This window comes from Python bivittatus, unplaced genomic scaffold (assembly GCF_059951505.1).
Source record: "Python bivittatus isolate LINGU-HERP-01145 unplaced genomic scaffold, Pbiv_v1 ctg000980_np1212, whole genome shotgun sequence".
Lineage (NCBI taxonomy): Eukaryota > Metazoa > Chordata > Lepidosauria > Squamata > Pythonidae > Python > Python bivittatus.
Window position 1 is genome coordinate 37,853,450 of NW_028277125.1, and position 14,802 is coordinate 37,868,251.

The following is a 14,802-nucleotide window of genomic DNA, read 5'->3' on the forward strand; positions in this document are numbered from 1 at the left end:
AAAAGGGGAAAGAGGAGGGAAGTAGGGAGTTTGGAATGGAGACAGCAGCTGGAAAACCCTCCAGGGCTCGAGCAGAGGTAGGCTGTGACAGATTCAGCAGAATTGCTTTTTATTCATTTTCTTTTGAGTAAGATGTTGAAACACTTGCCTGTTAATTATATACCTTGATCCCAGCAAACTGGCCAGCAGCCTCTCCACCACCATTGTCAGTGCCATGGTGTCCAGCAAAGCTATCCTTAGTGGTGAGAGGATTAGTTTCCAAGTAAATGAGGAAGAACCACAAAATCATTCAAATTAAGATTCATTCATACACCATACTTTCCCCAGCACAAGAACAAGGACACACAATATCTATGTATTGATTGATTTGTCACATTTCTAGGCCACTCATCTCTCAAATGACTCTAGGCAGTTTCATAAATGAAAAACACATTAACATATAAAATAATACATAGCAAAGTGTAAAACATAACTCATGTATGGAGTGGGACCACCCCAAAACACAACATACCTTCACTGTGCCCACCACTAAAAGGGAATCTGCCCAACCACTTAGCCCCAGGCCTGGGGACAGAACCACATTTTTAAAGATTGCCTGAAGGCAGGCAAGATCCTCAACCCACTCTCAGTCCCTCATCTTTTTTGTCTTGCTATGCATCAAATGTAATATTTCTGACTTTTACTAGCACAAGTGGTGCTGTGCAATTTACCTGTTGGACTTCACTCCATTTAAATTTATATTTCAAATTTAGATACCACCCATCTCACAAAAAAGTGACTCTGTTCCTGTTCACCTCCACAGAAATGGAAGATTCTTCCAGAGTTTTTTTTATCAATATGTATTGAGCCAAAAAGGTGTGTCAAATGGCTCATACAAAAGGTATATCAGTGGAAATTCCATGTCTTCAAAGACCTGCCAAGGAAAGGAAAGGAAAGGGATTAGAGGGTGGGAGGGGTAGAAAAGCAGGGAATCCACCCATCACCAGCTGTGAATAACCACTGTCTGAATAAAACACCTGGCCAGCATTGCCGTCAAAGCTGAAGAACAGATTGAAATTTGAACAGTAATTTCTTAAGTTGGCTTCATTTCCAGCATGGGAGACCAGCAGTTTAAGGTTGACCCTATGAAGGGCTATTAGCTTTCACACTGGGAGCAGAAACTTTAGCAAAGGCAGAGATATATGTTTACCCTATTGTGAAAGTTACTTTTGAGAACTAGTGCAATTTCATGGTTAAGGTGTTGTGTTTTGATTCAGAAGTCCCAGGTTCAGGTCCCAAGGAATCATTCTTGGGGGGCAGGGGGCTGGGGCAAGGGGAATAATTCAAGTATCATTGTGGCATTATGGTGCAAGTCCCAACCCTTTTTTATGTGTGTTGTGATGTCACATGTATGCCCCAAAGAGAGAATTTGCAGCAAGATGCTGCAACACTGCTTTCCTCATTCTGAACAAAAAAAAAAAAAAATGAACCTGTGGTTGCCTCTGCAAGTCTCAATTTAATCCTGGAGCTCGCTGGATTATTTTGATCCCAACCTATTTCACAGGATTGTTGAGGGAAAGTCAGAGGAAAGGCAGGATATAAAAACAGTAAATACATGAATAGATGTTATTTGTTCACCTTGAAAATGTAGACAAGTTATTTGTAGGAATTAGGTCAACCCCTTTTTGTTAGATAATTTCTTCTATGAGGGCAAATAGTAACACCATAGGGGCTTCCATAGAAGGCAGTTCTATTTTTCTGTAATTCAAGGAAAGAATAAAGAGGACTTTTTTTTTTTCCTTCAATATTCCTCACTTGACTTGACTCACTTTTGTAACTTTTGTAGATCTCTCTTCTGGACACAATTGCCTGTTTAGTTTTCATGTTATATGTGCACATGTGTCTTTAGTTATTCTTTCCAGTTTTATCCACACTGGAATTGTTGCTATTAAATTTCAATTAACTGACTTTGCCTCAGTGTACAAAATCAGTGTTGAACTTAGTTCTTACCCTGCTAAATGCCTCAGTTATTCCTAGACTGATACTTCCTATTGATCTGATGTACATATTCTGAACTTTGGTGTCCATGTTGCTCATGCATAATAACTACATAGAAAATAGACATAGACGGAGAGCCTTCTAAGACCTCATTAAATATCCATCTTTTCAATCTTACATAGTATTAATAAGAATTTTCAAACTTACATAGTATTAATAAGAATTTACTGTATCTGACATTCTCTACCAGCCTGTGTCTGCTTTTTATGTGGACTTTTCTGAAATTTGAAATGTGTTTCATGGAACATTTAAACAAAAAAGAATAGTTCCATGTCACCTTTGTTTTGGTTGTCTAATTTCTGCAAATATGACTCCATTGGAGATATCCAACTGCATAACTTAGCAGCTTGAATTCTTATCACAGGCTAAGGCAATCTTCCCCAATTTATCGCTTTCCAGGTTTTAATTACTTATTAATTAAATATATATACATCCTTTCTTCTCCTAACCTCCTCCCAGAACTTTCTCCAAGTAGCTATCAATACAGATAAAAAGAGAATTATAGTTAAAGGATAGAAGCAAATCAATTAAATATACTTAAATAATCAAAATTTAATGATATTCACCAGTTAAAATGTTTTTCAGGAAAATACACCAGCTAAATTGCTAAATGTTTGTCCAGACAATAAATGGAGTTGTAAGCAAGTAGATATGGGGACACCAAGTTGTTGGAGTCTGGCCATGAGTATGATGGTTACAAAATAGATTGGTTGAGGATCAGCTGAGAAAGAAATGTAAGCAAATAAGATTCTCTGTTTTCTGTGATGTCAGAACAGATATGGGAAAATGCTGGAAACACCAGAAATGAAATACAGTAGTTATTGTGGTATTTTGCTGGAAGAGAAGAATGTACAGAGAATGAAAGTTGTGTTTGCCTGCCAGACTAGGCCCTACCATGAATTGCATGTGTCAAAACCCTCATTTTCATTTCCTGATTTTTGCTACAAAATGTTACAGTGCATGTCTTCAGCACATGACTCTGCAAGATAAGAGATATCATACTACCAATGAAGAACAGCCAACCAAAGACAACTTATTATATGATCATGACTGCTGCTTTGTACTTGTCAGAACTTTGCTCAGGGCTTGGCAATAAATCTCTCCCTATAAACTCAACCACCATTCAGGAGTTAGCAGAGGAACAGACAAGGACAAACTTTGAATAAATAATTTGCTTTTGTTGCATATAAAAGAAGCCCTAAGTAATGAAGATCTTCTAATGGAGATGTAGCAATCCAGTCTACACTTTGTAACAGCTCCACTGTTTAAATCTTACATTTTTCTTCTGCCCTTACACACTAATGAACTTCTTGTTGATCTCTCATGTGGAGGGTACCTACACCATGTTTTAATAATTGTTGTGTCTGATCTCAGGTTCTTTTTCCACCCTTGGCAGATTTAGCTCTCACAAAACTCTGCCTTTTATTTGCTTGTTCTTGATGTACTTAACAATAAGCATTTTAAAAGGTTAGGGAAAGGATGTACAAATGCTCTCTCTGAAGATTTTTTCTACAAATTTATTTCTGTATTTTCAATCCAGATGCATGAATATTGGCTTCAAGTTGAGTGATGCTGTTCATGGGTCTCATCTTGACCATTCCTGTGTGCTGTATATAAACCAGCACATATGCGCACGCACACACACACACTCATACAATTTGTATTTGGTTCAAGGGCCTCATTGATCATTGAGTAATGTGTAATTAATCACTCCAAATGGTGGACAAGGCCACAGTGAAAACTAAATTTAATTTAAATTTAATTAAAGCTAATTTAATTATGTTAATTTAAATATAGTAATATGATTACTCTCCATGTATTTGATCATTTCACCCTTTTTTAAATTAGAAATTTCAACATGGTGACAACTTCTGAAGGGTGCTGGGATTGTAACTTGAGTCTCTGGAAGCTGCATGTAACATAAGGCTAGGGATGCGTATTCCTAGAATAGAATACAGATTACACTAACTAACATACATACATATACAGTATATGCCTACACATCCATCAGAGTAAGCAACATTATGCAAAGGAGTAACAGAAAAGGAATAACAAATAGAAGTTAGATTTTAAAAAGAGAGAGAAATAAGACAAGGAAAAAGAAAGAGAAAAATGCCTATATCCAGTTTATACTGACATCATTCACTATATTTGTCCATACTTTCTATCTTTGCAAACCATCCTTGCTTCCACCACCTCCATAGACCTCTTCCACTGCCTTTTCTCCTTCAAACTTCTCACTTCTCTCTTAACCCATTACTCTTCCTTCTTACAATTGCTTTGTGATTCAATCTTTATTCATTCTTTATTTCAACATACTTGTTTTGTACTGATCACATACTTTTGTATTCAATCCATATTTATTCAGCACCCATTCATTTTTAAGCCTATCTCTTTTTATCACACATATTCCTTGAGCACCACATATTCCCGCCATTCAACGTTTATATTTTTATTGGCATACCCAACTCTCATTTTCATATAACAAAATGAGAACAAAATTATACATAGCCTATTCACTCTTTACAACATAGTACATACTATCCACTAGTCACTAGTGCATTTCTCCATACACTTCCCTATCTTTAGTAAAAATTCTATTCATCTATTTCTTCATTTTTTCTTTTCTTTCTTTTTTTTTTTTTTTTGCTATTTCTATATAACTTGGAATCTTTCATTCCCATTTGCTCTGCCAAACCCAAATATCATGGATTTTGATACATTATATTTTTTTAGAATCATACTCATCGCACTGTAATATTTGCTGCAAATTATTTGAGTTTTCAGGCAACAATATGGCATCATCTACATACACATACACATTGATCTATTCAACATACAGTACTTCTAATGTCACCACAAGCATTGCTTATACCTAACCATAAATGCATTAAGTGAGATCATACATACTTGTCTTATTCCCTGATTAATGTCAAACCATTAACTAAGCACTCTATTCTCATGAATGTTTTATTTAAACTTAAATTTATATAAAACTTATATTCAGCATCCAATCATCAACTCCATATTTGCACACATGTTCCATAATTCAAGCCTATTTACTTTATAATAGCACTTTCTCTAAAGCAAAAAATTCACAATAAACTGTCTTTTTCACAATCTCAATGACCCGCTGAACAGCAAAAATATGGCCTGCATTCCTACTTGTTGGCATAAAGCACACTGTACTTTTTCAGTTTTGTTCCTTGTCATGTTTCATACCCTTTTGATCAGAATTCTGCCAAATTCCTTCCTGAGTAGACTTATTAAATGAAACCCCCTGTAATTTTTGCATTCATTCTGGCTACCTTTCCTTTTGTAGAGATGAAAGGAACAATATCAATATTTTTCCAATCATCTGGCACACATACAGTTTTCATACATGGTACACAAGTTGCATAGCCATTCCATAATCACACCTGTATTTTAACATTTCTCCAGTTATACCATCTTATAACTGAAGTCTTAACATTTTTCAACGTTCTCACATTTCTTTTCATTCACTTTTTTTGGATGGTAACATTTATAGCATTCATTTTATTTCCACTCTTTGGCATAGCACTATCATTTATGTACAAATCTCTAAAATATTCCTTTCAGCATTCTCTAACTACAGTTTCATTACTTTGATTTTTAATTCAAAATACTGTGCTGGAGGCTTCTTGTTTAGCCCTTTTCACCTACTTCCAAAACATTATTTTTTTCCTTTCCATCAATTTTTTTCTCTGCCATTTTAATATTAACCAGTTCTTGACTACATTCTTGCAACTATTTTTCTTTAAAATCCACATTAAGCAACATCTTTCTCTTATCTTCATATCTTGCATTTTTATCTCATTCACATACTTTTCCTTATATTTTCTTTTCTTTTGTTTTGTTGGGACATTAATTTCCTACCTTTTGTACAGAATTCAGATTGTTTCTTCCAATAGTATTTCTATGTTCACTTTATTTTCTTTTATTTTTTTCTTATTCTTCTATGTCCATTTTTTATACCAAACCAGTCTTGACACTTTCAAAAAATGATCCATCACACATCCAGACCATCTCATCATTCTTGCATCCTTCACTATTTTTTTCATTCTTTCATCACAGTCAAATCAGTTATGCTTTTGGATTCCCTCCTTTATATACATACATACATACATACATTCATACATACACACTCTAAAAGATAATAGTCTAAATGAATGATACCAAACCAAATTAGTGTCATGCTTTATGGGGAGAGAATGTACTAAATATGGATATATCTATGGCCACAAGGCAGTGACACAAACAAGCAAAGAAAAAGACAACATTACTGTTATTTTGTCTATGTAGATGATTATCCTACACAATCCAAGAGACATTTGCTGATATCATATGCCTCAAGGTAACTGAAATAAATGAGCCCATTACAAAACTCTTCTAGGAGCATCAGTTGTCAATTTGGTGTGTGAAAATGTTTTCTTAGTTAAGGTGATCAGTGAGAATTTGTGTGTCAAATAAATTTGTTATAATTGTTTATATTCTATGTTTTTAGGATAATAATCCTCCCAAAGCAGTTTACAAGTAAAGTAAGAAACTAAATAAAAATAAATATTTTAAAATAAATAGACTACTAGAATTCTTCCTACATGACTGTTGGTAGTAATGGGTCAGGCAGGTGGGGGAAGAGAAGAGAAAGCTCAATCAAGTTTTTTCAGGAAAGGAACATTTGGAGAAGTGAAAGGTTTGCCGCATACCATGGAGAAGACAACGAAGATAATTTGGAACATAGAAAGTCTCTGTGATCTCAGGAGTCCTCAGCAGAAGTGCCACATTAGAAAAACACAAGGGATATATCAGTCACTCATGTGGTCACCTTCTGAGAGGATTATTGTAATTGTTTTCAATAATAAATAAATAAATACTTTACCCAAAACTGCAGGAAGCCTAATATTCTAATGTCTTAAAATATCACTAAAGCTGTACATTTTATTGAAGTCAGACATTTACTTGCACAGCCTTGATCTGCAAATTGTTATTTAACAGGTGTTCCTTCAGGACCTCGCAATGTAATCTCTATTGTCAATGAGACATCAATTATATTAGAATGGCACCCACCTCGGGAGACAGGAGGTCGTGATGATGTGACCTATAACATAGTCTGCAAAAAGTGTCGGTCAGATCGCCGTAGCTGCTCCCGCTGCGATGACAATGTGGAGTTTGTACCAAGACAGCTGGGTCTTACGGAAACTCGAGTCTTCATCAGCAACCTGTGGGCCCATACACCATACACCTTTGAAATCCAAGCAGTCAATGGAGTTTCCAATAAAAGCCCATTCCCACCACAGCATGCCTCAGTAAACATCACCACCAACCAAGCAGGTAAGATGCAGTTCAGAGACCTCCAGTATGATTTTCTTCATGAACACGGAGAAAGAAATTGGAAATGCTATGACATTGCATCTACTGTTTTGAATATAATCTTGATTTCAGAACCATTAAATATTGCAACAAAGTTCTAAAACTATCTATAGATCCTGGTACTTGTCATTTCTTCTCCCTCCCTTTTAAACACTGGGAGAAGGGAGCAGATCTCTTGCCAGGATTTGCTCTAACTGGAGAATTCATGGCACGCATGACTATAGTTCCGACAGTCCTGCTAGCAGAATAATACTTGACAGCTCCCAACAACACTGCCTTCCTCCAGTAGGCTTATCTGGGATGATGAATGAATGAGGAGAGGCAACAGCAGTGCTGGGATGTGCAGCAGGCGGGTAACTCTGAATTCTTTGGTGTTTTAGTTATCAACAGTGTTGTGATATATTAATTTGGGGCAGTATAACGCACATTAAATGGTAACTGCTTCCTGCAGTTACTGCAAGTAAATGCAACTCTAGACCATGGATGTCAAAATAAAGATGCACATGAGCAGCAATAGGTAATGGAACAGTGCTGAAATCTTTTAAGTATGATTCCATATTGAGAAATATCCTTGCTCCAGAGGTTAGTGTATCTAAAATCTGTTGGGCATTTGAAGTTTTCATGCGCATCAGCATTGTTTTGCCTTTTCTCTCATGTCTGAGTTTTAATGCTGTTCTGGCTGCTGAAATCAGTGTGTGTGCCAAAGATACATTATACCATACATTCAAGTGGTAGTGACCATGTAGAAGGCCTGATAAATAGTTATTATTACCTTGAAAAGCCATAAGCAATTTTTGAAAGTTTTCGTTCACTAAACCTTTCAGCAGCCCTTCCTACCCTGATGGTCTCCAGGTGTTTTGGGATGCCAGGTGTTTTGGGACCAGAATTCCCTGTTACATTAGCCAATGACTGAGAATTCTGGATCCAATATAATTGGAGGACGCAAGTTGGAGAAATGAACCTCACACCAATAGTAAAAGAGACCAGTGTTACTTACAGTATAATAAAGGTGGTTTATGTCTGTCTGTATACAAGTAGAAAAGGTGAGAGCTAAAAACTTTTTGGTTGATCTGAAATTTGAATTGGGTAATCATAAATCTTACCCAAGAAGTCATATGGGAATAAGCATGTTATGAATACAAGAGGCAAGTTTGAACAATTAGCATCGGGAGGAGAATTCTGTTTTTTATAATAACTCATTGTTGCTATGAATTAATAGCAGGCACGATCAGAAGCTCAAGAAGTGCCATCCTTCTGTTTTGCTCTTTTTGTGGTATAGAAATATGTTCTTAAAAATATTTTGAGAGGGTTTTTTTAAAGATTTGTTTTTCTGAACAATACAAAATAAACTTGCATATGAAACAGCATTTCAAAAGATACTGTTAGAATTAAACTGTCTCAGTAAAGTGAATGATCAGTTACCCAATAGGCCTGTGATTGCTGTGATCACTTGGACCCTGCCCTGCTGTCTGTATCAATCATACGTGTATCCTTAATCCACAAAATGACTAAGCAGCCTGACCATCCTTGGAAAAATGGGAAAGTCACTCCTTCATGATAATGTAGGCCAAGAGTTGGCAACCTATGGCTCACAGGCTGGATGTGACCCACCACTCTAAATCATTGGGCCTGTGGTCCCAAATTTGAAATATATTATCCCAGCCCACAAGAGAGAGGGAGAGAGCACTTATTTTGGTGACTGCTTCACCAACCACCTTGGAGTGGCAGAGCAACAAGTCCCCTGGAAACAGAAGTGGCAGTAGCAGCGTGGGCTCTGGTCCTTGCACAGAAGAAGATTGCTAACTGTCACATGTGTCAGCCCTCCCAGGTAAACTGGACAGGAAACATAACCAGATGAGCCACTTCTACTTTACTGATAGGCTATATTAACAGAATCTTGCAAGTCTGAAAGTACAAGTCTCCCACGGTCCCTATTTACCACCTAATCAGTTAAGGCAGGTCCTTTCTAAGTTTCTTTCTCTGTCCGTTACTCAGCTGGAGGCTCCTCCAGCTTTTGTCAGATTGTTCCCTAGGCAGCATCTCCGCCCCCCCCCCCCCGGCCCATGTTCCAAGGTCGTTCTCACATTCCATTACGCAGTGTGATGGCGTTCTTTTTGAACTGGAGGTGTATTTTGCTCTGCAAGGGTGGAAATTGACATGGAAAAACAAGACAATGGAGGCTTTTATTCTTTTTCTTTTTTTCTATTTACAGTGAAGCTATTTACAAGTATTTACAACACATTCCTGGTACTTACCTGGTGTCAGGTTTTCTCCTAAGTCTCCCTCCCAGAGAATTTTCTCTGTTTAGCTCTCCTGCTAGCTGCTTTGTTTTCCTTCCCCTTTCACTCCAACCCCCTCCCCTGTTTCTGGGCTTAACAAGAGAGAGAGTGAAAAGAAACAGATAGGCTGGAATTTTACCGTTGTGTGCTCGGCATGGCTTGACCTTCTCCTGGAACTGCTGAGCTGAACACTGCTCCTCTGTTGGGGGAAGAACCTCTCTGAGGGTCTTTTGCATAGTCCTTCCCCGGAGACCAGGGCTTCACCACCAACAACCAAACCCCTCCTTTCCTTCTTGGGTCTGGAGTGAAACCACTTCCTGGAGCCAGCTGGGTTCCTTCTTCTTGTCCTTCAGTCTGGGGTGGAACTCTTGTCTCTTGGGTCTTCACTTCCTTTCTTCCATAGAACTTTTCTCTCTAGCCACTCTGTGGATTCCATTTTGTACAGACTTTTTTTTTGTCTCCTTTCCTTCTCTCCTCTCCTTGTGTCTCTCTCTCCAATTTTTAATCAGACAGGCAACATGCACCCCAGCAACTGGGGTGTATGTCCCCCCAGGGCTCTAGTCCCTAACCCCTATATACCAGGCTGGGCCAATGGGACCGCTGTCTCAATATCTCCTCAAAACAGCCCTGGCTAGCAGCCAGGTCAGCTCATCAGCCCTCATAATAGCACAGCTGCCCTTCAAGGCCAGAATTGAGCTGCTTCTCCCCTTCTGCTTATGCCAGCAGAAGAGCAGCCATGCCAGGCCATTAAAACCCATATGCCAGATCAACCCCTGATGTAGGATATCTCTGTAGCTTCCTGGATTGCTTACATAGTGGCACTCAGTACTCACAGCCAGAATGAGTCATTAGCTGATGGAAGAATCCTGTGTTCCCAAAGAGTAAAAAAAGAATTTGCTTTATAAGATATTCACACTAGAAACATGACCTGGAAGGAAAACATTTGGATCCACATGACAACTGAATAATGGCTGTGCAACTAGTACTCTAAAGTAGCAACAACAAAATCACAGCACCCTACAAAAAGAGCCAGAATTTCTTCTGGACTTTGTCTTCTCTTTTCTCCCCTGATTCTTTTTAACAACCAGAGATAATCATGGATGAATCAATTGCTGATTCTTCCTTGGGGGATAAATGGAGTAGAGGAGGTGTCCAGATGGTGCCGGATCTGCAATGTCTGTGCATGTGTTCTTTATATAAGGCTAAGAAGAAGGTGGGGAATGGAAAAGCTGCCAGGTAGTGACCCTGACCAAAAGCTTAATGAAGAGAAGAATTAACACTATAAGGTAACAATAGACAGCAATCTGTTTTGATTTGGCTACAAGAAGTGGATGAAAATTCCTCTTTTATACAATACGTGTAAAACGGGAAGGCTTGATTAATGCCACCCCTGAAGAGTTCACACCAACAAGCACAAGAATACAAAAAGCCTTGGTATCAGTATTTTAGCATTCTGTCTTCAGGGAATAAGAACTTTGTCAGCTTGACATGTCAGACTGAATTAGACACCTAAGATACAACTGACAGCAAAGCAGAAATGTAATTCTTGGCTATTTTGTCCATCCTTCCTGCTTGCTTTTCATTCTCTTAATTTCTTCACCTGCCCATCTGCTCTTCTATTGCTCTGTACCTATTCCCCAATCCCAATTCATCTCCATTCTTTGACTGGCTAAACTTGCAACCCATGGACCAAAATCCAAATCTCTGCAATCCTCTTTCTGTATAGATCCATTGTTTTTAGGTGGTACGTCCTTTGCTCTTTTTGTTCCCGTCAGCCAGTCTCCCTATTCCCCATCTGTCCATTTGCTCTTTTCTTCCTGATTATTCCTGCCACAAAGCTGTGATTATTAAAAGTCGATACATTTGCATTGTATCTGGCCTTTCTCTGCAATTATCCAGATAAAGTGCAATTGCTTTCAGCACATTAAGGATGCACACAATGTTTGAAAGGCCTCAAAGATGAAGCACATATTTGGCAATTAGAAATGAGGCGTTAGCATTCAGCACTTTTTAAGCAGGTTGAAATGGTGTGCTGAGCACCACAGGCATTTAAAGGGAGAGTAATAGGAATGCCAAGAGAACTAGATAGTGCAGGCTTGACATTGACTCACACATTGATGCCTAATGATTTTGGTTTGCTGATCTCATTTTTTTGTTTTGATGCTAATCTGAAAATGCAGCATATTTCTAACTACAAGCATTACTGCCTATGCAAGAAATAACAGAAAACCATGTTATTATAGGCAGCTGCATCTTCATACATTAACTTCAGTAGCAGCATGCATTCACAGTCTGCATGGTCTTTATTAAATTCATGAAAGAAAGAAATGGGGTAACAGACTCTAAATAATGACAAATGATGGAGAAAATTGCATGTTCTGAGTTCACCCCCAAAAAAGTATTTATGTCAGTTCTCTTCTCTTTAATTAATCTAATTAAGCACTTTCAACAGAAACAAACTTGAATGCTTTTCTCGGGTTCATAAGAATTGACCTATATCCTAAGCTTAGCCATCTGTCTACCCATTCACCCATACATTTCTTTTCATCTCTTGGAAACAGTTATCTCTCCATCTGTCCCTCTTGCCTTCTGAAAAACTCTCCACCCAATACATTCCTATTTAATTGATTGTATCTACAGGGTTCTCTTCAGTTTTTCAGCTTTTGCTGAAGTGGTAGGCCTGGAGGTCTACCTTAAGGTCTTCTGCACTGCTGACAGTTTTATCTATTTGCCTGCTAGGCTATTGTTTTATGAAACTGGGGCTGTTCTCAAATGGGCATACCGAATTTCCTACATGAACAAGTTTGTAGGCATTGGTGGTCCTTTTTCAGCTCTGTAGACCAGTTGCATACATATGACACGGGTCCACTCAAATTTGTGGCCCTCAGCATCCCAAAATTGTTAAGCACAACCTCTGCCCACAGAAAAGTTTGCTTACCTCTGCACTAAACCATAACGTAGTTTGCTGGTTTGTGTCTTAATGGAAATGTGTGAAACAGATCATAGTCTCCTTATGTAAGGGTTTGGATATAAATGAGTGTTGAATGATTTTATATATTATGCTGTGTTAGGTTGATATGGGTAGATTTAGTCATTAATGCAGGGATGACTGTTTTTGGTTCGTCTCTCTTCTGAAGACAGTGAAACAAATCTAGGACTGGTGATGTTATTAGCAGTAACAGAGAAATATCTAACCAGAAGTGTTATAGGATACAGCTTCCCCTGTGGTATTCCTATAAGACATCTTATGCCATTTACATTTCAATCCTTTTGAATTATTTATTTGATGCATTTTTATCAGCAGATCTATTAAGTTGATAATACATTCTATAAACACATGTGAGGTATCCCACAAGTATATTTTTCCTAGTAGGATACCTACTAGTAGTGGTATATCTGACACTTTGTCGATGTAACAAAACTTCTGTCAAATTCTGTAGCCTCTTAGCTGCTGTGTCTTTAGGTATACAGGTAGTCCTCAGGTTAAGAACACCCAGTTTAAGGATGACCCATAGTTAAGAACAGAGCCTATTGTAGTAAAATTCGAGTTAAATACCCAGTGGCTCGAGTTCATTACACCATACTACTTATACAGTATTATACAATAATACTGTTCTGGCTTACATACAAATTCGACTTAAGGACAGACCTTGGGAACCTAACTCATTCCTAAACGGGACTACTTGTACAGCCTTACGAAACCTGCTGCAGGATTTTGACTTGCAGCCCTGAAGCTGAAATATAATTCTGGCCATGGAACTGAGATAGACCTGGCAGACTTTGTTCTCTTTTTGTAAATTAGACATGACATTTTCGTATGGCTTGATTGTCATAACTGACTTTTACAATAGAATGACTGACATGCCCCTCCAAACATTAGGCTTAGATCATGCCTTGGAGGAAAAAAACATGGATACAGCAAAGGGAGTAGAGTGTGATTTCAAATGAAACTTCAGTGGGACATTTCTCCTATTTTACAATTTTAATTGGTTCTCTTCCCATCCTTATCTTGCCAAACAGACTTTTTGTGTTTTTTTTGTTTTGTTTTACCAGCAACCAATGAGATCATTGAACAAATGCCATGCTTATTTTGGCTATCTGACAGCTCTGACTTTACCTTTTGTTAAGCCCTAAACTTTGTACTTCTCATTAGTTAAAAAAGTGATGCTCTACAATATAATTGGAGGACACTTCAACTTTATTCTGCTATAGAATCCAGGAACTAGAACACAGACAACCCAAGATATCTGCTGCATTTGTATCCTATTGAAATCTTTATTGAAATCAGGATTTTTGTGCTAATGACATCAAATTAGAGGTTAGAGGTGAGACTTCCAAGTTTGATTAGTTCTTCAGTCTCAACTTAAAATTTCCCTGTTGTTAAGCAAATTGAGCACTGTATGGGAAACATTATTATAGGGAGGTTGGCAGAGCTTCCCAAAATATTCCATCAACTCCTTGCTTGCACAATTTGGTACATACACTCTTATGCAATAAGAAGCTTCTTGATTCTGATTCCTGTGCTTATTGTTCATCTGTGTGATTTTTGGAAGGGATTTCCACTTCAATTTAATTCTTTCCTTTGTGCAATGATGCAAGCAATCCATCTGAATAAGCAAGGATGGGGAAGCCTTAGTATTGCTGCCCATCCACCTGCATACCAATTTGATGTCGATCATCTTTGCAGCATTATCCATGTTAAATAGGCAGGAACACCAAGGGGGGTTGTGAATGTGGCAATTAACAAAACAGCAATCAAGCTAAGTGTTTAATTTTGGAAAATTATCATCTTCTCTGAGCGGATGTGGAAAGATTAAAAAAAAAATTAAAAACCCAGGATTAAATGTGCTGTGCAAACAAAGGCAGGGCTGGACTGTCAACATCACCCCCTAGAAAGAACAAGCAGCCACCTCGTTCAGTGAATTCCTGAACACACATGAGCTGTCTCTTCCAAAACAGAAATAGCACAAAATAAGATTTGGGTAAATATAAACAATCTGAGGAATGTTTCCCTGTATAATTTGTAGCACACAGGCTTAGTTTGTGTTACATGTTGTGTTACACACTAACAAGTGGTCTGCACAAAGATCTTTCA

At 37.9% G+C, this 14,802-nt stretch overlaps 1 protein-coding gene across 9 annotated transcripts in view; it reads left to right on the top strand.

Moving 5' to 3' along the window:
* Positions 1–14,802, top strand: part of EPHB1 (EPH receptor B1) — a 387,938-nt gene that overhangs the window by 285,295 nt on the left and 87,841 nt on the right. For all 9 annotated transcript variants that reach the window (XM_088132648.1, XM_088132652.1, XM_088132650.1 and 6 more), the window contains one exon: positions 7,054–7,389. In XM_088132648.1, the coding sequence (XP_087988774.1) occupies positions 7,054–7,389 (336 nt within the window). The remainder of the gene's footprint in view (positions 1–7,053; positions 7,390–14,802) is intronic.